Source organism: Mastigoproctus giganteus, chromosome 3 (assembly GCF_048544385.1).
Source record: "Mastigoproctus giganteus isolate SK-2022 chromosome 3, ASM4854438v1, whole genome shotgun sequence".
NCBI lineage: Eukaryota > Metazoa > Arthropoda > Arachnida > Uropygi > Thelyphonidae > Mastigoproctus > Mastigoproctus giganteus.
Genome location: NC_143577.1, coordinates 237,539,314 through 237,563,601, shown reverse-complemented (window position 1 = coordinate 237,563,601; position 24,288 = coordinate 237,539,314). Strand labels below are relative to the sequence as shown.

Here is a 24,288-nt window from a genome sequence, read left to right as displayed (position 1 = left end):
ATCAAGGATGTTTTTCACAAATAAAAGAAAAATTTGGAATCCATCATGAAGTACCACTATTTTTGTAACTACTGCTGGCCACCACTTCTATTCAAAAACTTCAACACACCACTGCTTTTGTGTTTGAGTCACTATGTGTGTATGTGTGTGAGAAAGAAAATAAAGAATTAATCTCCTCCCCTAAAGTATAATTTTTATATAAAACAGAGTTATTTTATTTCTGTTAGTCTTTTTTCTTGAAATACTGTTTATCAATGAATGCAGGCATAATTTGGATATCAGAAACATGGACTTAATAACTTTTCAGATTTAAAAATGTATATGCAATAGATTTTGGAACATCAAAATAACACTGAATCTGCATGGTATGATATTAAGAGGGAACAACAAAACTGGGAGTAGAGTGTGCTGTATACCTAATGTGTAGGTATGGTGATCAGCAATTGTAGTGGGCAAACAAATAAAAATGTCTTCTTAAGGAGAACTTTCGCTTATCTAGTAGCAGTTGGTTTTTAAACCATCCAGATGGTTGCTCTCTGTGTAAATTTGGTAGGGATGCTTACCAGGGGGATCAAAATTCTTGAACTAGTCATTACTAAAGATTCATACAGCATTAAAAAACAAATTAAAGAGCCACTAACTGACAGCAACCAACCATAATGTTTTAGCATGAGAAGTATGTAAGGAAATTACAGTTATTCTGGATAATGGGAAAGATTTGTTTCAATTCAATTGAGTTCAAATCAGTAGAAATAGCTGCAATTTGTATGGAATATGTATGCTAAAACTATTTCAGAAAATAATCCTAGATGCTCTATGCTTTTCATACCATTAAAAAGATAAATAAAGTGCAACCAAAATAGATGACCAAAGAAGTGATGAAATTTGTATTAGAAAGAAGGTTGACTGGGATATTTACAGATCAAGAAACTGTGTTCAATATAGAATGTATAAAGTACAGTAAAATCCAGTTAAAAAATGAATTTATTCTATATTATTATTAGTAATAGTAGTGGCATATGATGCAAGAAAGCAAGCTTATAAAGCATCAGCAAAAACCTCCCCCATGTCCATTCCCTCCAATAATTTGTCTAGTTCTTTCTTGAATTTATTCCAACTACCCACTTTCACAACAATAGATGGAAGTTTGCAGGAAAATTTCTGCACATCTATCCTGCAACCATTCTTCTTCAATTTGAATTAATGCCCCTCAAGCATACAGTCTGAGCATGAGGAACAATGCTATCAGCACTGAGCATGCTCAATTCATTCAAAGCCTTAAACACCTCAATCAGATCACCTTGCAGGTGCTTATCTCCAGATGTTGTAATCTGCAGAGCTGAAGCCTATCTCGGTAAGACTACCCTTTGCAATGGCCTTTTGTTCCCTTCGCCAATCACGTTGCCCTTTTCAGCACCCATTCCAGCAGATCTGCATCCTTCCTAATATGAGGCCTCCAGGTCTGTATGTAGTACTCAAGATGTGGCCTAACCACTGCCTTATGCAATCGGATAATCACTTCCATATGATATACAGGAACTTGCTAGCAAAGTTCTTGTATATCATATACAAAACCCCACAAGCTGTCCTGGCAGCCTGTCTGCACTGTTTGGAGAACTTCACATCTGACTGCACAATTCCCCCCCCCCAAGGTGTTTTTTTTCATTTTCTACTACCTTGAGTGTAGTATTATACAGTTGGTACATTAATCCATTACTGCTAGCCATATGAAGTACCTTGCATATGGGTATCAGTAATGGATTAATGTTCCAGCAATATTAAATTTCGACTGCCATTTCTAAGCCTATCTACCTAATTTTCTTTTTTTTTAAAGTCTTTTTGCAATAGCTTACCCAGAATATTGTCACAACCACCATGCCACCTTTGTATCAGCTGCAAACTTAGATTTTAAGAGCCTAATTAATATAATTAATAATATTAATTCATTAATATTATTAATTATATTAATAATATTAATGAATTAATCATTATCATTAATATTATTAATGATAATAATATCATCATTAATATTATTAATGATAATAATATTATCATTAATAATATTAATGAATTTATATCATTCATTAATATCATTAATAAATATAGAAAACAACAATGGGCCGAGCACTGAACCTTGAGGAACTCCACTGCTCTTTATAGACTAATAACATTAGTCTATAAAGAGCAGTGTCCATTAATAATTACCTTCTGTCTTCTCCCATTCAATCATCCCTTTATCCTGAACAGTAACTTGCCCTTAATGCCATAATTTATTCAGCATGTTGTTTTAAAAGCGTATTTTATTTTACGAAATACCTCACACAACAATAAGTTTTATCTACTGTACAGCATTTCCGAATGTGTGAGGTATTTCGTAAAATAAAAAAATGCTGTACAGTAGATAAAACTTATTGTTACTTATTTATTTATTAATACGTTATTTTGGTTTCTAGTTCTTCTTAACTTTTTCGGGGTAAATACAAAAATTCAACTTTAGTGCAATATTATCATTATAGTGAAATTTTGGAAAATATGGTTCGGTATTTGTTGTAACGGGATTTTACTGTAGTTGATAATCAAATTAATTAGGAAAAAAGCCAACCCACGGCGGTGGCCAGATAAATGCACACATGAAAAAAGCCCACACGAAAATTCCGCACAGAAAAAACCCCACTGTCATAAATGCTCACAAGAAAAATTCCCACGTGGAAAATTGCTCACATGGAAGGATGCTCACATTATTTTTAGTTTACAAAAAACAAATTATTTCATATTTCAAAATGCAAGTTTCCAATAAGGATATGGAATCATCATGATGCAGCTCTTGAACAGTGGCCTAAAACTACAAGCTGCTGTGAGGAATTTCACAATGCACTTAATTTCCACTGCAGTCATCCCAGCATGTGGTTTTTGTTTGATGGACTGAAGAGGGTCCTAGCTTGCCACAGACTGACACTGGCTAATGCACAGGCAGGTCCGTCTAGAGGTGAAAAAGAGAAGATATGATGCATTGCATGACATGGTTGCCACTTTTGTGTAGGAATATCAGCAGGTAGAAGACAAACTGAAATACTTGCAGAGATTGGCTAACTTACAAAAATTCTTTTAAATCCTTGACAAATAAATAAATTGCTGAAATATGTCTGAATTAGTTGTTTGTTGATAAAAAAACAAAGTGTTGACTGTCCACTTTGTAAGACAGAGAAAATATAATTTATTTTTATAAATAAAATAAAAGGCTTTCGTTGCAATAAAACCAGAGCATTTTATTTCCTGTATTTTCCCTTACAAACATTTACATCCAAATATTCTATTTTATATTAATATCAAAATTTTATATCAAAAGTTATATTAAAATACATCGTATGGAAGTAGAAATAAAATATATAAATTCCAACATTTTGTTGCGTTTTGAAATATAATTTGTTTTTTGTAAACTAAAAATAATATGAGCATTCTTCTGTGTAAGCATTTATTCGTGTGAGCAATTTTCTGTGTGGGTATTTTTCTTGTGAGCATTTATGACAGTGGGGTTTTTTTCTGTGCGGAATTTTTGTGTAGGCTTTTGTCAGAGACCCACCTACGGCATATTATGAAAAAGGATTTGGCAAACAGGTCCAACAAAGAGAGAAGAGTTCTTTGCACATTGAACCCTCAAAATAATGGAGTGTGCTGCATTGGCCCACTCCAGTTCTTTTTAGCAGGACTGGTACAGATGACCACAAACAGATGGCTGATAAGTTGAACAAATGCTTTATATTTATATTCATATGACAATATAACTTTTCAAAGGGAGAATGCTGTTATTTCAACCAACAATTATTCAGCATTAAATGAATTTGTGATAAGTGAAAAAATAATCTCTAAACAGAGAATTTTTCAGGTCTAAAAGTGATGAAATGCAGTTGATGTATAATACGTTAACTCCTAATACGTTAATTATAAACTCCTATTTATAATAACGAAGGCAAATTTAGACCCAGGTGAAGTTCCAGACAACTGGAAATGCCCTAATATCTTTATAATACATAAAGGGAATCCCAAGAATGATCCAGACAATTACAGACCTATGGCTCTGATTTCTACAGCAGGTAAAATTGCAATCCATGATTAAGGATGCAATGTGGGATTGCCTCAATTGTAACAATATAAGAGTTACAATATGGTTTGTTAAGAAACAACATAGTAGGATATTATGAATTTAAAAATGAAGCTGGATACAGAGAATAACTTTGATATAATTTAATTAGATTTTAGAAAGCCTTTCGATACACTCCCACTGTCTAGTCCATGCAATGGAATAAAAAATGTAAAATGTCAAACAAAGCATTCACTTAGCTACTGAATTACAAATGTTCCAATAACCCAACTAAACTGCATGATGTAAATGATGCTGTATGCTTGAACTTTTGTGCATGCGTGGTGATACCATGGAATATAAGCCTCTCTCCTAGCTCAGTTTGAAGGATGACTGCAACAACAGATCACAAAATTACATTCTTGAATGTGCCACATTAGTGTGTTTCCTAATGAGTGTAAACAATATTGCTTTATAGCAGATTTTAGAAGAATATCTATTTTTTTAAAAATTTATTGTACTAGGTGGTCCCAGCCAACCTTTGGCTGGCACACCATATACGAAGGGTGATCATTAAATTTACGGACTGGAAGATTTTATGTTGCCGTGCGAACTTTCCATAACTCCCGCTACAGGCATTCTCCCTGTTCACTACTGAGCAGACTTTGTGCGCATACTTTTGTCAATGTTGAATTTTAACAGCCATTTCTCATCCCATCTTTTTTTTTTTTTTTTTCTTTTATAAAAATCCCACACACGAGAGGTATTAGAACTTACAGTACTTAGTACTGTGCATGGGTTGAAGGTTGAGAAGATATTTGTTGACATTAGATTAGAATATCTGTAAATTGTAATTTTCAAGAAATATATAGGAAGGTTGTTACAGAAAACAGAAGTTGGATGAATAAATGAGGAAGAAGAAAAGTCCTGTGAGTTTGAAGTTGAATAGTAAAAGGATGTTGACGTTGCAGCAAATGTTCAAACTGGTTTGAAAGAGACAATGGGAGTTATAGAAGCCAATTCAGAAAACAGTGCTCATGGAAGTATCTATAGAAAAGGCATGCAGAAGAAGTTTTGTTTTGTTATTTGGTTTTTAGGAGCATTAGCAACTAAGGCCATATTGCTCCGGGGATATGCGGTGGTCATTCCCTGACCTTTCTGCATCCTCCGTATTTGGTGGTCACGGGCTCGAACCCCGGTATAATCAAGAAGCGTGTGCTACGCACTGCTGCTCCTGCCCACCTGGCTATGGAGGCGCTGCATGCAGAAGAAACAGAACGTCTATGACACAGACACAGAGTGTGGAGAGATTTTGTTAAATAAGAATCATTAATTAACCTAACTGTACTCTTATGAATGGAATCTAAAAGCCTGAGACAAGTTTTGGGGGAACTACCTCAGATGTGGCAGCAATATTCCATGGTAGGGCAGATTTGCAATTTGAACAAAGTGAACATCATCATCATCATCATCATGAACAAAGTGAACAGCTGTTATGAAAAAAGTAATGCCAAGAGCGAAAAAGAAAACTCAATTTTTTAGATGCAGAGGAAGCAATATTTGTGATGTGCTTATGCCAAGCCATATGAGAAGTCAGTGTAATCTCCAGTAGAGATATGACCTTGTCTAAAAATCAGTGTCATCAAAAATAAGCACCAGAGCAGAAGAATCCTTTTTGCGAGATATAGGACAAAACTCAGTTTTAGAACAACTGAAATCAACTAAATTATCTTTTCCCCACTGGAAAATTACCTGGAGATTGGCATTTAAGAAATTAGTAGTGGATATTTGAGAAGTTGAAGTTTGTGCAGGGCAAGGTGTCTCAAACTGGAAGGTGGAATGCAATGTGCTATCATCAGCAAAACTATGAATAGGATTTCCAGTCAATGGAAAAAGGTCATTAATATACAAAAGGAAAAGAGTGGGAGAAAGAACTGAACCTTGGGGAACAGCAGAATCAGTGGAGAAGTCAGAAGACAGAGAGCCATATGCCATTGGTCAGAGAGAAAACTAATAACAGTTGGTAAACAATAAGATGGAAGCTTTAAAAGCCCTTTATGTGAAACATGATCAAAAGCCTTTAAAATGTTAAGAGCAACTGCTTGAGTTCAAACTTTTCCATTGAATTTGTATGCAGATGGGTAACATAACCCAGAATATCACCAGTGGATTGATGCTGACAGAATCCATACTGGCAATCATTGATCAGATGGAAGGATTCTAGATAGCTTAAGAGTTGGATTTCTCTATTACTTTAGAAAGAACAGAAGTAAGTGCAATTGGATGATAACTGGACGGGAGGGATTTTTTAGCCTTTTTAGGATCTGGCTGGATATGAGCAAATTTCCAAACAGAAGGAAAAACACCTTTGGAATAAGAAAGTGAAAAAAGGCGACACAGAACAGAAGAAACTTCAGGAGCTGTTTGTTATTTGGTTTTTATGAGCATTAACAACTAAGGCCATATTGCTCCAGGGATATGCGGTGGTCATTCCCTGACCTTTCCACATCCTCTGTATTTGGTGGGCACAGGCTCGAACCCCAATATCTAATCAAGAAGCGTGTGCTACGTACTGTTGCTCCTGCCCACCTGGCTATGGAGGCACCTGACTTCAGGAGCATAGGTTTTGAAAACAAGTGAAGAAATACTATCAGGACCTGGAAGCTTTCTTATAATCAAGTTTGATCAAAATTCTTCTGACATCCTTTTGATGGAAGACCAAGGGAGGCATTGAATGGAGTGTACTGGGAATGGTGGGAGGTGGTTTACCAAGATCATCAATACGTGAGTTGGGAGAAAAATAGGATGCTAGCAGGCCACTTTATCTTTGGCTAAAGTGGCAATAGAACCATCTCATTTTGCCAGAGGTGGGAACAGAGATGGGCAAAAGTTGCTGCCAATAGCTTTGGCAAGAGACCAGAATGTTCTACCTTTTGGACAAGAAGCAAGTTTTCTACTCTGAGCCTTATCAAAATCTAGTTTGAACTGATTAATAACTGCTTTACAATTGTTGTGGGCTTTGGTGTAGGCAGAAAATGATCCTGGAGATTTGGATACAAGCCAATTACAATATGCAACATTCTTCTCTTGAACAACCTTAACACATTTATTGGAAAACCAAGGTTTAGATGATGGACGAGATTTTAAGGTGGAGTGTGGAATAAATAAAGGACTCCATCCCTACAAAAATAATTTCACTGACATGATCTGAGCATACACTGACATCAGAAGATTTGAAACAGTAATCTGCCAAAGGAAAAGAAGAAAATAAATCTCACAGATCATCCAATTTTGCATTCTTGTAATGCTAAACAATACGAGGTTGAGAATGGCAATGAGAGAAAGGCTCCATCAGAGCCTTTCTCTCATTGCCTCAGCATCTCGACCAACTGTCTCCATGTGACTAGAAAATGGAAGCCAGCTGGAGTTGTGAATGTTAAAATCACCAAGGAAAATTACCTCACTGTTAGGAAAGTTGGATCAGAGAAAGTCAAGTTTCAAAGAGAGGAAGTCAAAAAGTTCCAAGTGATTAGTGGAGTTGGGAGAACGACAGAGACAACAGACAAATTTGACAGAATGTGGTAGAGAGATTTTCAGCCAGAGAATATCAAAAAGAGGAATTTCCAAATTACTAAGTCTCTGACAGGGAAATACAGAATGGACATATGCACAAGTACCACCTTTGAGGCAAAAAGAATCATACAGCAAATAATTCGGTCAATTGAGATAAGTAGTAGCTAAATCAACTAATAACTGGATTCTGTCAGAAAAAGTACATGGGGTTTGGCAGACTGTAAGTGGAAATGGACATCATTCAGATTAGAACTGAGACCACATATATTTGTGAAATGAACGAGGAAGTGTTTGGGAGGTTAAGATCTTTTCACAGAGAAGTTTGTTCTATAAGTTTGACAATTCATGGTGTATTCAGAAGTAAGGCGGCAAGGACATGTGGTATGTAGTAATGAAATTTTTGGATATAGTGTACACATGGCAAGAATATACCCAGCTCCTTGGCATAACGTGGCATCGACAATGCCCAACATACACACTACTCGGACTCCTTCCAGTCTGGCAAAGTAGAGACAGCGAGATTATACACTAACTGATCTGGTGGACTATGTAGAGGCCGGCCTGAGAACACTGTTTTAGAACTGTACCATCGAAATGTAAGGAAGATTAGATCTTGCCATGATGTCCATCATACTGCTTGTTGGAAGAGATTGGGGGGGGGGGGGGGTTGCCAGAGCTTTGCTCTGAAGACTAAACATGGGTTCCACCACTTCGAACCTCCAATAAGCAAAGTGGTGGTGGTATTGCACCATTTGATGAGAATCATCTACCACCTAGTATTGCCAAGTAACACAAAGAGGGAGCATTCCTCTATGTGGTATGGGCACCACACCGTGATCCCTGCTTACATTGTTTCGCACCTCGGCGGTCACCTCAGTATTCTAGGTGCCATATTTCAGGACTTGCTCGTGGGAGTTATGTTTACTGTTTACCAACAGTTCCACCATCGTGAAGGTGCACTCAAGGACCAATCTGCCCAATTTTCTAGATCTTGTGCCATTAGCATACCTTGATTACTGTCATTAACCACCCTACCAACCTTTATATCATCTGCAAACTTGGACATAAAATCTGATATACTTTCATAAATATTATGAATGAATATAGAAAAAAATGGGCCCAACACCAAACCCTGGTGTATTCCATTGACTGATTTAGATCTTCACATAAGGCAACTAAGGACACAAAGCATCATATATTTGCCTGTAAATTGTGTATATTCTGTGGTCAGTTTGCATGTTCTGCTGTTTAAAACTCTCACCAAAGACTGAATAGTCACCTATATTACAAAAAAAAAATAAATAAATAAATAAAAATAAAAGAAAGATTCATAAAACTTATTCAAACCGGATGCAACTGAGAGGCAGATTTATGGTCCATGGGACCCTTCACGTTGCTTCTTTTTGGGGAAGAAAGGCTAATACAATAGCAGGCAAGAAAAAACTTTAATTTGCCCATACCTTCCAATAATTTATTCAAACTTTCCTTAAAAACTTATTGAAACTACCTGCTTCCACAATACTAGATGGAAGTTTATTCAACAATTGATTACTCTTTGGCCAAATGCATATTTCCACACAACTTTCTGCAAAAATGAACTGTGAAGAACAGTTAATTAATGTGCTATTAATTAATATGTTATTAAATAAAAATGCATGAAATGTATTAATCAATAAATAATAAATGCATAAAAATTGATTACTTAATAACATCTAATATATGTTTCACTATATTATTAAATAGTATTGTTTTTTCTTTATAATTAATAATTTATACATATATAGAGCAGCATTGTTTCTTGGTTTCAAGTTAATCATTAATATTAAAAATAAAAGTAATCTGTTGTACAAATGGAATGCGTTTGTAAAGTATCATCCCCAAGATTCAAATGAAGGGCAACACAACTACAGTGCATCTAACCTTGCCATTTTACACTGCAGAAAAGTGTGTACTATCTAATTTTTTTTTTTTTTTAATATTTCTTTTTAGTGTGGAGGCCTTTAAAATTGCAGAGTACAAACTGCATGATCCTTACACCTAGTGGGAAATTCACAAGTGACTAAAATACTGTGTAGATGACACATTTACTTCTTTGGAGAATGTGCCAATGAGTTCCTGCACACACAATATCTAAGTCTGTCGCAGACTTAGACATGTAAAACTTATGCAGCTGTGTGTTTGTGTTATGGAAGTTTAATGGCATGTAAGCTGCTAGAGCCAGTGCTTTTTTGGAACGGTACGGCATGCCGGCACCTTTACTAGTGACGTGTGATATTTGGATGCAATGCACTTCGAAATTTGTAATATTCCGTAAATTTTTTTTCACATGTTTACCTACTATTCAAATAAGTTTAAAATTATTTAACTAAATTTGTATTTTTTACTGTTTATTGTTAAGATATTTTCTATATATAACTATATAACCATTTTTATAATTCTAAATTACTCAGTCAGACCTCTGTTTAATGAAGTCCTTTTATAGCGAATTATTTTGAATTCCCCCTGGAAGTTACATTTAAAATAGTTTCCGTTGAGCGAAGAAAGTTTTCATATAGTGAACGGATTAGGAGAGAATTAACTCGGTACGCACTGTTCGCATTTCTGGCCTTCAGGCAATTTAGGCAGTTAGTGCTGCTGCACGAATTAAGAGAGCTAAAGCATTCTACAACTTAGTAGTACCTGGTAAAACCTATCAGACCACCTGTCCCACATACGGAGGAGTCTCGCTGGTCAAGAGTGAGCAGATCAAGGTGTATTCCCAATGGGCTCTTGCCCACCTTCTACTGCAGTGGTGTCCAACTTTTTCCTGTATAGGGGCCATATTCAAAAAAATTCAAAGTTAGATTTCTTTAGTGTGTTACATTTTCCATATCTTGTTGCATGTCATCATCATGAACTTGGTCCAGCTTAGGTCTTTTAAGACCTGTTCCGTTGTAGCTCTTGGAGGTGGTCTTGATCTCGCCATCATTGTCTTGGTCGACCAACATCTCTCTTGCCTGTAGGTTTGTAGTTAAAGGCTAATTTTGGGATCCGGTCTGGGTTCATTCTTTCTATGTGGCTGATCCATTTTTCCTGATACCATTTTATGTCATTTACTATGTTATCTACTTTTAATTTCTCGCGGATATCTAAATTTCTTTGGTAGTCTAGTCTTGTAAAGCCTAATAATGGTTTTAAAAATCTAATTTTTGCTGCTTCTAGTTTGTGTGCATATTTCTTATTTATGACCCAAATCTCACAGCTGTAGAAGAGGGCTGGTTTTGAAGTAATGTTGTGCAGTCGTAATTTTGTTCCAGTTGTCATTTGTTTTCCGAAGTGGTGTTTAATCATTCCATTCATTTTATTATATTTTTGTAGTTTATTGTGGATGTCTTTCCCTTCATTTGATATTAAATTTCCCAAATAGGTGAAGTCAGATATTTGTTCTATTATTTTATCATCAATAACAATTTTGACTCTTTGTATGTTTTTTCCACATAATCTCATTGATTTTGTTTTTGAGGTGGAGATTTTCATCTCATACTTTTTACCTATTTTATTAAGTTCATTTGCTGCTATCTGTAGTTCATCTTCAGATTTTGCAATTATAACTTGACCATCAGTATATAATATAGTTTGGATTTTATTCCTGTTGTTCAACTGTATTCCATTGTTAATTGTTTGTTTCCATTCTTTAAGAATTTTATTGATGTAGATATTAAATAAATTTGGTGATAGTCCACATCCTTGTTTCACTCCTTTATTGGTATTAATTGGGTCTGATAGTTGGCCATTAGAATATTTTATACAGACTTTTGAGTTTTTATATAGGCTTTGGATATTTTCTTCACGTAGAATCTGCCAAAGTTTTTCCCTGTTTACATTGTCATATGCTTTTTCATAATCAATAAAGAGCAGAAATGTTGGTACATTGAATTCTCTTCTTTTCTCCAAAATTTGTTGTAGTGAGAAAATGGCATCTATTGTGCTTCTCCCTTTTCTGAACCCACATTGTTCTTCTTCTAAGAATTGTCCACTGTATTTATTAAGTTTATTCTTTAGTATATTAGCGTATAGCTTCGCAGCAGTTGACAGCAGTGTTATCCCTCTGTAGTTGTTAGGGTTATTTCTGGAGCCTTTTTTGTGTAAATTGATTACTATTCCTGTTTCCCAATCTTTGGATATCTGTTGCTTATGCCATATGATGTTAAATAATTTTAGTAGTGCGTTTTTTAGTAAGGTGTCACCATATTTAAATAGTTCTACATTCAAACTGTCTATGCCTGAGCTTTTTCGGTTTTTTGATTTTTGTAATATTAACTCTAGTTCTTCCATTGTTATATTTTTTTCTTCATCTTTGGTTATCACAGATTCATCTTCCAATTCCCTAGTGCCTGGGTTATACTATAGTTTGGAATAGTGTTGCTTCCATTCTGCTTGGGAGATGGAGTTTGTTTTTATTTGATCATTTGTGTCTAGTTGTAATTTCTTAAAAATTTTAAAACCTCTTCTCTGTGTGCCTGTGATATCACGTTCTAAAGATTTAACAAATTTATCCCAGTCATCTCGTCGGATTCTTCTGGTTAGTTTTCTGACTTCTGCTCGAAGTTTTTTATATTTTATGTGTAGATGTAGGTCTTTAGTTTGTAGGAACAGTTTATAGGTCTTTTTTTTTCTCATTGATTGTTTGTTTCAATTCTTCATTCCATGTTCTCAGCCAGTTTTTATTTTTTATAGAGGTTTAAAAACTGGCTAAGAACTTGGAATGAAGAATTGAAACAAACAATCAATGAGAAAAAAAAGACCTATAAATTGTTCCTACAAACTACTTAATAAAATTTTCGAATATTTTATTAAGTACAATACACAATTACATTTAGTGAACAAAACATTTAATGAGAAATTTTTTTTTTTGATAATTAACAAAATTTAAAATGCTGTGTTAGTTCACTTTCCTCGTGGGCCGAAGTTCGAACACCTTTGTGAATCAACTGTAAGCGCCCCATTTGAGAATTAGAAAAGAGATTCTCTTATACCCCAACAAATAATCATTTGTTGTTTCACGGAAGTGCGTTATCCACATTTTTCCGTAAATTTTCCCTATCTCTGTTTATATGGTCACAGTACCTAAATAACACCGTCATTTTGGACAGTTTCAAAAAAAAAAAAAGAAAAGAAAAAAATTTGAATTTAAGAACTAGTAACAATACTGATGACGAGAGAAAGAAAACGAGGACAACAAAGGTATTAATCCTTCTAAACATGAATTGTTGGAATTTTGTGAAAATGAAGTTAGAAAATTGTCAATTAGGTTAAAATTAAATGAAAGAGTTGCAATTTGTGGATTTCAGGGATACCTAATTGATAAGAAGGTTTTGGAAGAATTGAAGCATTTGTTGAACGCTTTGAGAACGATACCAATTTCATCGAGTGAATGTGAATGAGGATTTTCGCAAATGAATCTGATCGCCGACCCAACCAGCGCTTCGTTGATGACAAAAACAGTTTCTTCATTACTGTTTCTTAAAATTGTAGGCCCACCGCTGACCTGCTTCGATAGAGCAAAATATGTCAATTCATGACTGCTTCGGAAATGTCATTCAGCAACGACACACAAAGAGGAAGAAAAGAAGTCGGCAACCTGCGGCTTGCGAGCCACATGCAGCTCTTTTAACATGTAACTGCAGCTCTTTAACCTTACAGCTCACATGAAGCACAATTTGAAATGGAGTAAAAAAATCAAGGACATGTGGAGTGCAAGACTAAAATGCCTTAAAACTGAAATTGAGGATTTGGAGAGGCAAAAGGCTGCCCTTGCAATTCTGCACAAATGGATGAGTTTAAAATGCAGACCAAATTGTGTTCGATGCATGGAGTAGCTTGCCGGACCCATATATAAATTTGAAAATATTTGCGTTTGGACTTCTCTCAGTTTTTGGTTCGACCTATTTCTGCGAGCAAATATTTTTGAACATGAACTATATTAAAAATAAATCAAGAAACCATTGTCTGAACAATGCGAACATGTTTAAAGCTCAGCATGTTTAATTACGACATACTCAAATGATGTTGAGAGACTCGATCAAGAAGTTCATCAGCAAAAGTCATATTAATTTGTACCTAATTGGATGTTTGTTATGTTTTTTTTCAGTATTAATAAATAATATTTCAAAATATATATTTTTTAATAAACACCTTCACACTATTCCATTTCTTAAAAAACTCTCACCCCCCCCCTCCTCCCAATTTGAGCTGAGGTGTGGCTCTTTGGATTCTCTTTTTTTTTTTTTTAATTAGATCAAAAATGGCCCTTCACTCAAAAAAGATTTCCCACCCCTGGCATAGGGTGTCAGATGAGAACTTAATAAAAATTTGGAATATTCTACAAAAACTTTATTATGAAATTATTTTTTACTTATTTTACTTATTTTTTTATATACTTGAATAATAAATTTATGCTTAATAAACTGTGTTAATATACTTAATTTGTTGTTCTTATTCTAAAAACATTACTACTAAAGTAACAATATTAGGAAAAAAAATTTTTAGAATACTTTTTATCCTTTTAATTTTCAATTTTTCCTGATAGCAAAGAACGTATTTTGTTTTACAAAAAAAAACACTGGCTAGGGCTATAGTGTACCTTTGTGCAGATGTACTGGGCCACATGTTATCAGGGCAATTAATCTTCTGTATTGCCAACTATCTTTCAATTTATATTCCACATCGCAATTTATATACCATACGAATTTATTTTTCCTAAAACTTAAAATAGATCCAGACAGTGCACTAGGAAGATTTCGTGCTGGTCTTTGTGTCTATTGTCTGTACAAGTGTTTTCAAGGCCAGATTTACACATTTTGTGGGAGCTGAAAACCCCGAAATAACTCACGGGAATAAAGCCTACTGGTTAAAGCCTACCCATGCCTGAGATCAGCTAATTATATCCGTGACTAAAGAGGTCTTTAAGAATTCTTCTAGTCTCACTGGATTGGATTTCAACCAATGTCACCAAGTGAATGACAGTTGGCGAATCCACTATGTCACGAAGGTCAATCCTCGTGATTTAATCGCAAAACTTTACATTAACCTCATATACTCTACTTTGCATTTAAATTGTTTGATAACAAAGACCACTCTATGTTCATCGCAATTAAATTGTCTTTCAATGACACCAAACAAAACTTAAAATACAATACACTCAACGCAATCACCATAAGAATTTTATGTAGTATATGTTTTCTTGATGTATAATATAAGAAGTTTATGAAAGGTTAAACAAAACTTACAGTATATCCATCTCCAGGTTCAGTTCTAGAAATTTTACAAGTCTCACAAGCCTTGGCCCACGAAGCAGCTGCTTGGTATAACGCCATATTCAAAAACTAAACTATCACTTGGAATGCATAAGAAGTGTTCTCAACTTAAAAATATAAGCTGCAGCGTTAAACAAACTATACACTCATTTTTTTTTTTTTAAAACAAGAGCTTTGCGATATGATTTTTGAATGAAAAACAAACTTGATAATATGACACATTTGTCATTTGACTACCGTACTTCGTACTCATTCATGCTATTCATGTTTACAGCGTAGTTCTCGAAACACTCACTAGGTGCGCTTCGGTATCTATACTATTCACAGACACATACTCTGTGAGACACGGATGTTATGATTTCACAGGAGGAAATCCGTTTCGCAAGATAATTCAAAATTAGAAATGAATTTAGGACAATAGGAAATATCATGTAACAGGTGACTCACAGTAAAGTAGTTGTTCATAACTAAGTTAAGGGACACTTCACAGTAAAGGGATCATATCCAGGGCAGCATTAACGCTACGGCCATGGGCAGGGGTCTCACCGACCATGGGCAGGGGCCTCACCCGAAAAGGGGCACATTTTTAGCGTAAAAAATTCTCAAGTAGTAATAAAAATTTCTAATAATAATAATAATAGTTTTTAAGGATGACAGAAAAATATGTATGGATGAATAAAACTCTGAAAACAATTTTTTTAAAAACCTACGTAGTACAGTATTTGTATTTATATGTATGTGTGTAATATAAATATATATATATTAAAGGGGCCTCAAATTTAAATATGGCCGGGAGCCTATTTCATCCTTAATCCGCACCGACTAGATCTAAAGGTCAGTACGGGATGTCTGGCAGCAATAGTACTATCTCATAAGATAAATGCGTAGACCACTTTTTCAATTAAGAAAATATATTTGCTGCACACTCCATTCAATGGCAAGTGGACAAATCGCAACTTCATTATTTTATGGCAACTGATAAATCAGGCTTCCTTGCACCACATGGCTAAAAATAATAATAATAATACCAGCGACCAATTAACAACGTGCACTACATTTTCCATAGAGGAAATTGAATTGAACACGAAGCTAGCGTACTTCGATTGCAATTATACTTAAACCAAGTTTTACAGTCATTAGATCAAGTCTTAAGTGAAAATAGTTTGGTGTAGTTAATGCGAGAAAAAATCAAAAATATACATTTCAAAAATTATCTCTATCTAAATACTTGAAATGAAAGCACACTTCACCTGTGTAAAATTTTTAATCGATTACTAATAGTCTAAAGATCTAATGGTCCAAGTTAACAGTTTGTTTATCAGTTTGTTTTTTTGGTATTTTTGTCCTTTTTTAAAACCGTTATCAGGCCATATCAGTCAGAGGAATTTACAGCTAATCATATTAACAAGAACACAATACCTGAACGTATTTAGCAATTTCTCGGCTTGAACCAGGTTAACTCAAACGAGTGTGCAACTGCGCTCTCGAGTTTGACCAAACAGCTACATGACAATGTAACAACAATATTACAATCACTGAAAAAGAAGCAGAAGAGGAGAACAAAAATGATATGGTTTGTAATCCTTCAGGATTACAAACCATATCATTTTTAGAATCTGTTAACAACAAATAGATTATAAACTTTTCAGCTGAGAAGCTGAAGTGCTTTAATTTCAGTCATGGTAAGACGATGCAGTGTCAGTGTAGTCACAGAAAATTGTGGGTTCAGTTTATCTGTTTTGTTGAAGTAAACATTCGTACAACTTTCTCCCGAGACCGACAACTCATCCAATGTGTGAAAAAGCCATAAAAATTCATATTGTCATAATGGCATTCAAACCCAGGCCATACAAATAGTAAGAGAGCTATTGCAACCACTGTGTTTGGCTCGCAGAGATGAGATTTGTTGTGGAGCTTTTTTTTTTATGATGATTTTTATGAAGGATGAGAAGTGAAAGAAGATATCTTTTGACATTGCACTTAAAACTTATCAGGATTACATAATACATTTACGGCAATAGACTCAGGTTACGTATAAATTAACTAGTGCATAAGTCAGCATTAGCATTAGTAGAGGCATATGATGCAAGAAAGCAAGCTTATGCAGCATTAGCCAAAAAAAAAAAAAAAAAAATCGCTCAACGCTAAAGTTAGTGTTAAAGCATCATGACTATACTTAGCTAACCACCAAGTAGTTGAAAATAGCAACTCTTAAGTAGATCTCATATTGTGAATACCTTCACAACGAGTTATCATGACATTGCAATACCTCGAATAAGTAACGTTTCCCAAATGGAGAAGACTACTCTTACTTATTCTCGGCGAATATCGTGGTATTTCCATCTATGCATACTGCACCGCTGTCCATAATTACGTTGCATTCCTGGGTGGAAGATCCAAAACTCGAACGCATCCCAAAGACGCTCCACAGGGTTCATGTCCGGTGAACGGGAAGGCCATTCCATGGTGGTAAAATCTGTGGAATGCCTTCGAAAGATGTTCTAGTCAGACGGCTCATATACTTGCTTTCTTGCATCACATGCCATTACTACTACTACTACCGTTCTCCCCACAACGGGTGGAAAAGGCCCTGGTTCGAATCCCGTCGATGACGCGAGGAACTTTAATGGGCTTTTTTCACTGCGTGGATCAGTTAGTCAGTCTCAGGCGTAGATAGCAAGCTTTTTCCCCTGGCAACTTGGGTTGTTTTTCGTCCAGCAAAACAAGGAAATCGACCTTGCTATCTACGTCCTCCCTTGAGTAAATTTAATGGACTTTTTTCACTCCGTGGCTTATTTAGTCGGTCTCAGACGTAGATAGCAAGGTATTTGCCTCAGAAATAGGAGTTTTTGTCCACAAAACGGACAAATCGATCAAATAACACAGGAAATTAACAGACAAAAGACTCATAGCATGTCAGATGAATTTAATTATTCGGATTGCCTAAAAATAATTTTTTTTTTCGATAGTGTCGAACCGGGACAGTGCAAATTCTGTACCACCACGATAGAGTGACCCATGCGTAGGGCACCCACTATCATCCCTCTTTCAAAGTTGGTTAACTCACGAAGGTTTTCCATACTCACATCGAATTGCCGTCTCCGTGAATGCAGTGATGCCATGTACCTATATGTATACTTTTGAGTAAGTAATAATGAATGAATTATGTTTTGTTTAAGTATCCTTGCCACATGTATATTCTCTTGCTACACGTTATCTTTAGTAAATGATTTATGGTAAAGGAACCATTATTTGCAGCATTCCGAGACCTGACTATAATATATAGAAGGTCTTGGGGTGATTAAATCACAACGCATGATCCAAGCTGCAAGTTCCTTTTACCACGACGCTGAATATAGCTTTACGGCACAGAGATCATTATCCTATTAAAAAACGACTAAACAATCGCATAAGTTCACTGGCGTTTTCTGGGACATCTTTAATTAAGATTTAGTAACATCGAAACCATTCCCGGAACTTAGGCAGTGCACAAATAATTTCAGGTAAATCTGAGTCTTAAAGCCCAGCCCAGCATAATGCTGTTGCCCAGATAAAGGCCAATGTAAGAACTCTGATGAATACAATGCACAATTATACAGAGAAATAGAGTGGGCCAGTAAATCAGAGTGTCTTATAATGGGGGAATTTAACTTCCCAGATACAGGCTGGAACTTGTGGGTTGGTCATTCGCACACTAGCAAGGCTTTTGTGGATTTACTGAATGATTGTTTTCTGCCGCATGTTAGAGAGGCAACGAGACGAAGTAACAATCTTGATATGATTATTAGTAGTGATTATTCATGCATTAAGAATTTATAGTTAAAAAACCACTAGGTGGCAGTGATCATAGTGTACTGATAAGGGAATTACCTAAAGATTTAACTAACATCAGGGGTAAAGGAAAGGGTTTTTGCTTTTGTAAAGGCAACTATAGTGGTCGCAGATATTTTTTAGGTTTTAAAAGCATTTAGAATTTGCTGTTCGTAATATCATCAGTTAGATCCAACTGATGATGGGACCAACAGCAAATTCTCAATGGGAAGCATTCAAGGAAGTAATTCTGGAAGCTACTAGCCTTTTTGTTCCAACTAAGAAATATTGCTCTAGGTTTAGGCCCAAATGAATGTCAGATGAACTAATGAGACTTGTGGCAGAGAAGAAAAATGCATGGGATGCACATAAATTGTCAAGCGACAGAGAAGACGATGGTATATACAAACTAGTCTGTAATCAAGTCACAAAGGAGGTCAGGCAAGCTAAGGCAGCTTCCGAAAAATCTTTTGAAAAGGATGCAAAGAAAAACAGCAAAGAGTTCTTTACTTATGTAAACTCTAGAAGGAAAAAGGATGAATCAGATTGGTCCACTTTATATCAATGGTTTGACGGATGATGATTCTCAAATCGCTGCCGAACTAAATGAGTATTTTGCATCTACATTCACACGAGGAGTTAGTATTAGTATTAGTATTAGTAATGGCCGCATGGTGCAAGAAAGCCTATGGCTTATGCTGAACCAGCCAAAAAAAAAAAAAAAAAAAAAAAATCCGAACGAAAAGATAATAATTAATAAAAAAAAAAGAAAATTAAACTTATCATCCTATGCGCTTCCCTTACCCGAAAGTACTATCCAGAATACCTTTGAATTTCCCCAAACTGTCGGCCTCTACCACCCATTAGCATTAGCATTAGTAGAGGCATTTGATGCAAGAAAGCAAGCTTATGCAGCATCAGCCAAAAAAAAAAAAAAAAAAAAACCCACTTCCACTTCACCCCTCTGTTCGTTCAAAATACCTGTCCAGCTGAGCCTTAAACTTATTTAGGCTATCAACCTCCACCACAAGGGATGGCAGTCTGTTCCACCAACCAACCACCCGCTGGCTAAAGGCAAATTTCCGCACGTCTATCCTACATCTGTCTTTCCTCAATTTGAATTTATGCCCTCTCAGGTGATTTTTCTGAGCTAGAGGAAGAATCCCATTAGCATTGAGCATGCTTAAACCATTCAAGGCTTTATACACCTCTATCAGATCACCTCGCTGGTGCCTAGTCTCCAGACACTGTAATTCGCAAAACTTAAACCTTTCTTCGTAAGAGCACCCCTTTGTTCCATTCACTAATCTTGTTGCCCTTCTCTGTACTCGTTCCAGCAGCTCTACATCCTTCTTGAAATGAGGCCTCCAGACCTGTATACAGTACTCTAGGTGTGGCCTGACCATTGCCTTATACAATGGAATAATCACCTCCTTATCCCTGATGGAAAAATTCCTGTATATCATTGACAATACTCCATGAGCTACTCTTGCAACCCGTCTGCACTGCTCAGAGAACTTCATATCTGCCTGCACAATCACCCCCAAGTACCTTTCATTCTCTACCACTGTCAGTGTAGTACCACAGAGTTGATACGTTGCTCTGGGATTGCTTTTTCCCATGTGTAGTACTTTACATTTGTCAATGTTAAACTTCATTTGCCACCTCTCAGCCCATCTGCTCAACCTTTCCAGATCCTGTTGCAGCAGCATAGTGTCAGTAGTGTCCTTGACAACCCTGCCAACCTTTGTATCATCTGCAAACTTGGACATTAAGCTTGATATACCATCATCAATATCATTTATAAATACAGAAAACAATAATGGACCCAACACTGAGCCCTGAGGGACTCCACTAATAACATTAGTCCACGATGAGCAGTGTCCATTGATTACCACTCTCTGTCTTCTCCCCCTCAACCACCCCTTTATCCATAGCAGCAATTTGCCTCCAATGTCACACTGCTCCAATTTGTGTAGCAGTCTTCCATGTGCAACAGTATCAAAAGCCTTTCTAAGATCCAAGTATATAATATCAAAGTTATTCCCTGCATCCAGTTCTTTTGTGACTGCATCATAGTATCCAATCAAGTTGGTCAGGCAAGACTTCCCCTTAACAAAACCATGCTGTGTCTGAGCTATAACTGAAGTCTTGTCTAAATGATCCTGCAGTGCTTCTTTAACCAGTGCCTCCATTAATTTTCCTGGAACAGAAGTTAAGCTCACAGGTCTATAATTACTTGTGTCAGCCTTTGATCCTCCTTTGTGAATTGGGGTCACATTTGCACATTTCCAGTCTATGGGTACCTCCCCTGAGTCCAAGGAAGCTCTCATAATTATGGCTAAGGGTTTGCTTACTTCCTTTGCTGCCTCCTTTAATATAACTGGATAGATCCCATCCACCCCGGGTGCCTTTCTTGTGTTTATCTTCAACAGTTTCTCCTCCACTTTACTCCCAGTTATTTCAAGATTCTGTAGCTTACTGCTAGAGTTGAATACACCTCTGGCATTCCCCTTGCTGAATAACTCCTCATGTGTGAATGTCGATGCAAAATATTCATTTAGTTTGTTAGCTACCTGAGCAGGATCATCAACAGTTGACCCATCAATATCAAGTGGACCAATCTGATTCATCCCCTTCCTTCTAGAGTTTACATAAGTAAAGAACTCTTTGCTGTTTTTCTTTGCATCCCTTGCCAAGGATTTCTCGTAATCTGCCTTCGCCTGCCTAACCTCCTTTGTAACTTGGTTGCATATCAACTTGTATCTATCATAGGCTTCTGTGTCATGTGTTATGAAGGCAACTTATTCCAGTAATCTGTAACTCGCTGGCTAAAATAAAACTTCCTGCAGTCCAATCTAAACGTTTCCCCCCGTAACTTGAATTTATGTCCCCTAGTTCTAGCATCATTTATAATCTTGAAAATTTCGTCCTCATTCATTTTACTGATGCCTCTCAGAGCCTTAAACACCTCAATCAAATCTCCTCTAAGGTGTCTAGTTTCCAAACTCTGCAACCCACATATTCGAAGTCTTTCTTCATAAAGACGCCCTTTTGCCGATCTCACCAGGCGAGCTACCCGTCTTTGCACCCTTTCAAGAAGCTCGATGTCTTTCTTTAGGTGCAGTCTCCATACTTGAACACAGTATTCCAAGTGTGATCTAACATAAGCTTTATATAATGGGATTATCACGTCCCTATCTCTACTTGCAAAAGTTCGATAGATCATCGATAGGACACCATGGGCCTTCCTTGCAACCTGTTTACAATGCTCAGAGAATTTCATGTCTGACCGTTTCGTAATACCCAAGTCCCTTTCCTCCAGTACTGGGTTTAGTTGAACTCCACCAAGTGAATAAGTTATTTTGGGATTACTGTTTCCCAGGTGTAATACCTTACACTTTGTTGGATTAAAGCATAGCTGCTATTTTTCTGACCATTCCTGAAGTCTATCTAGGTCTCTCTGAAGAAGCTGAGCTTGACAGTGATCATCTACCAATTTTAACATCATCTGCAAATTTAGACATCACACCCTCTATCCCTTCATCAATGTCGTTTATGAAAATTAAAAACAACAATGGTCCTAATACTGATCCTTGGGGAACCCCACTTCTTACATCAACCCAATCTGAGGAATAGCCATTTATCACAACCCTCTGCCTCCTGCCCTGAAACCATCCTTCTATCCATCTAAGAATTTTCCCAGTGATTCCAACCTGTTACAGCTTATAAAGCAACCGCTCGTGTGGGACTGAGTCAAAAGCTTTGCTGAAATCTAAATAAACAATGTCGAAATTATTCCCTAAATCCAGCGCGTGAGTGACCCTTTCGAAATAGCGAACCAGATTTGATAAAAATGATTTTCCCTTTACAAAACCATGCTGAGTATCCTTGAGAATTTCAATTCGATTGAAATGATCCTGAATTCCACTCTTGATCATTGCCTCCATGATTTTCCCTACTACTGAAATCAGACTGACAGGTCGATAATTTCCAAATTCACTTTTAGAGCCACCCTTATGTATGGGAGATACATTTGCACTTTTCCAATCCAAGGGAATCTCCCCAGAGTCTAGCGATGCTCGCATAATTAGCCTGAATGGTTCAATGCACTCGCTTGCCGCCTCCCTTAAGATTATAGGGTATATTCCATCAGCTCCAGGAGCCATTACTGGTCTGTAGGCTCGAACGTTCTTTCATTAAATAATCATGCGAAATTTCAATATCATTAATTACATATTTTTTAACTTCGCTCTCACAATTTCCCATTGCCACAAAAGGTTTTTCATTTGTAAATATCGATGCAAAATAACTGTTGAGTTCATCTGCAACGGCAGCTGGTGTATTTAATACTATCCCCTTTCCCTTACGTAAATGTCCAATCTGGTTTGTCCTGCTCTTCTTGGCATTTATATATGTGAAGAATTCTTTATCCCCCCCTCTTTGCTCTGTTTGCTAGTGATTTCTCACAAACTGCCTTTGCCTGTCGAACCTTTTCTGTGGCTCTATTACACATCACCTTGTAGCTGTTATAGGCTTCAGTACTTTTTATTGCTCTGTAACCTTTCCATGCCACCTTTTTCTGCTCCAGTAATGTGGCAACTTCACTATTCATCGAACTTGGAACCCTCCTCGTGGAGTATTTTTTTATTGGTATATACGCATTCAAGGCATCTGTGATTAATGTTTTAAAAGCGTACCACAGTTCAAATGTATTCATTTTCTGCACGATATCTACCCAGATAATAGAGGCCATGTAGTACCTTAAGGCATCGTAATTTCCTTTTCTGAAATTAAAACCCATTCCTTTGCCTTTTACTTCTGCTACCTCTCTCGTCATCATCCACCGTAGAACTCCGTGATCACTTCCTGCTACTGGTTCCTCTACTGTCAGCCCTGTTATGTCATCTGATTCATGTGTGATGATGAGGTCTAGGATATTCTTTTCTCTAGTACTTTCCCTGACATGTTGATACAAATAAGTCATCTAGTTGATTTAAAAATTTTGTTCCCCATGTCGAGTTTCCTTCCCATTTACTCCAATCAATTAGAGGCATATTGAAATCACCCATAATAAGGCATTGACGCTTACTTGGCTACTCCATTTGCATGTAGAGGCTTTTGTCATAATCTTCACAATCATCTGGTCTGTAGATTACTCCTACTCGCATTATACCTTTGTTTCCTATTATGTCCGCGTTACTTGTTTTAACCAGCAGTTCGAATTCGCTCATTTTATTGACGACACTTCTAACGTTACTGTATAAACAATTAAGATTTACTGTTCTTGTATATTTAACAACCCTTGAAGTTTTTTAGGTTCTCTTCTCTGATATTAGCTACCCGCTCACGTGAAACGTTTCTGCCCCCAGAACATCTAGATAATACGTCCAGTTGGGATAACAGATAAGAACTCTTAAGGTATGTGCAAGAGTTACTTTGACCAATATTATCAGATAAACGCGTGTCAGTATTACCCACATTCCCCCTAACTAGCAGTTTCCCTGAACCTTTAAGGTATCCTCAATAATA

At 36.4% G+C, this 24,288-nt stretch overlaps 1 protein-coding gene across 1 annotated transcript in view; it reads right to left on the bottom strand.

Moving 5' to 3' along the window:
• The window catches only part of LOC150088916 (uncharacterized), a 135,205-nt gene extending 120,180 nt beyond the window's left edge, over positions 1-15,025 (bottom strand). The window contains exon 1 of the mRNA XM_090370358.1: positions 14,920-15,025. Within this exon, the coding sequence (XP_090226484.1) occupies positions 14,920-15,006 (87 nt within the window). The 5' untranslated portion in view covers positions 15,007-15,025. The remainder of the gene's footprint in view (positions 1-14,919) is intronic.
• Positions 15,026-24,288: the final 9,263 nt, after the last annotated feature.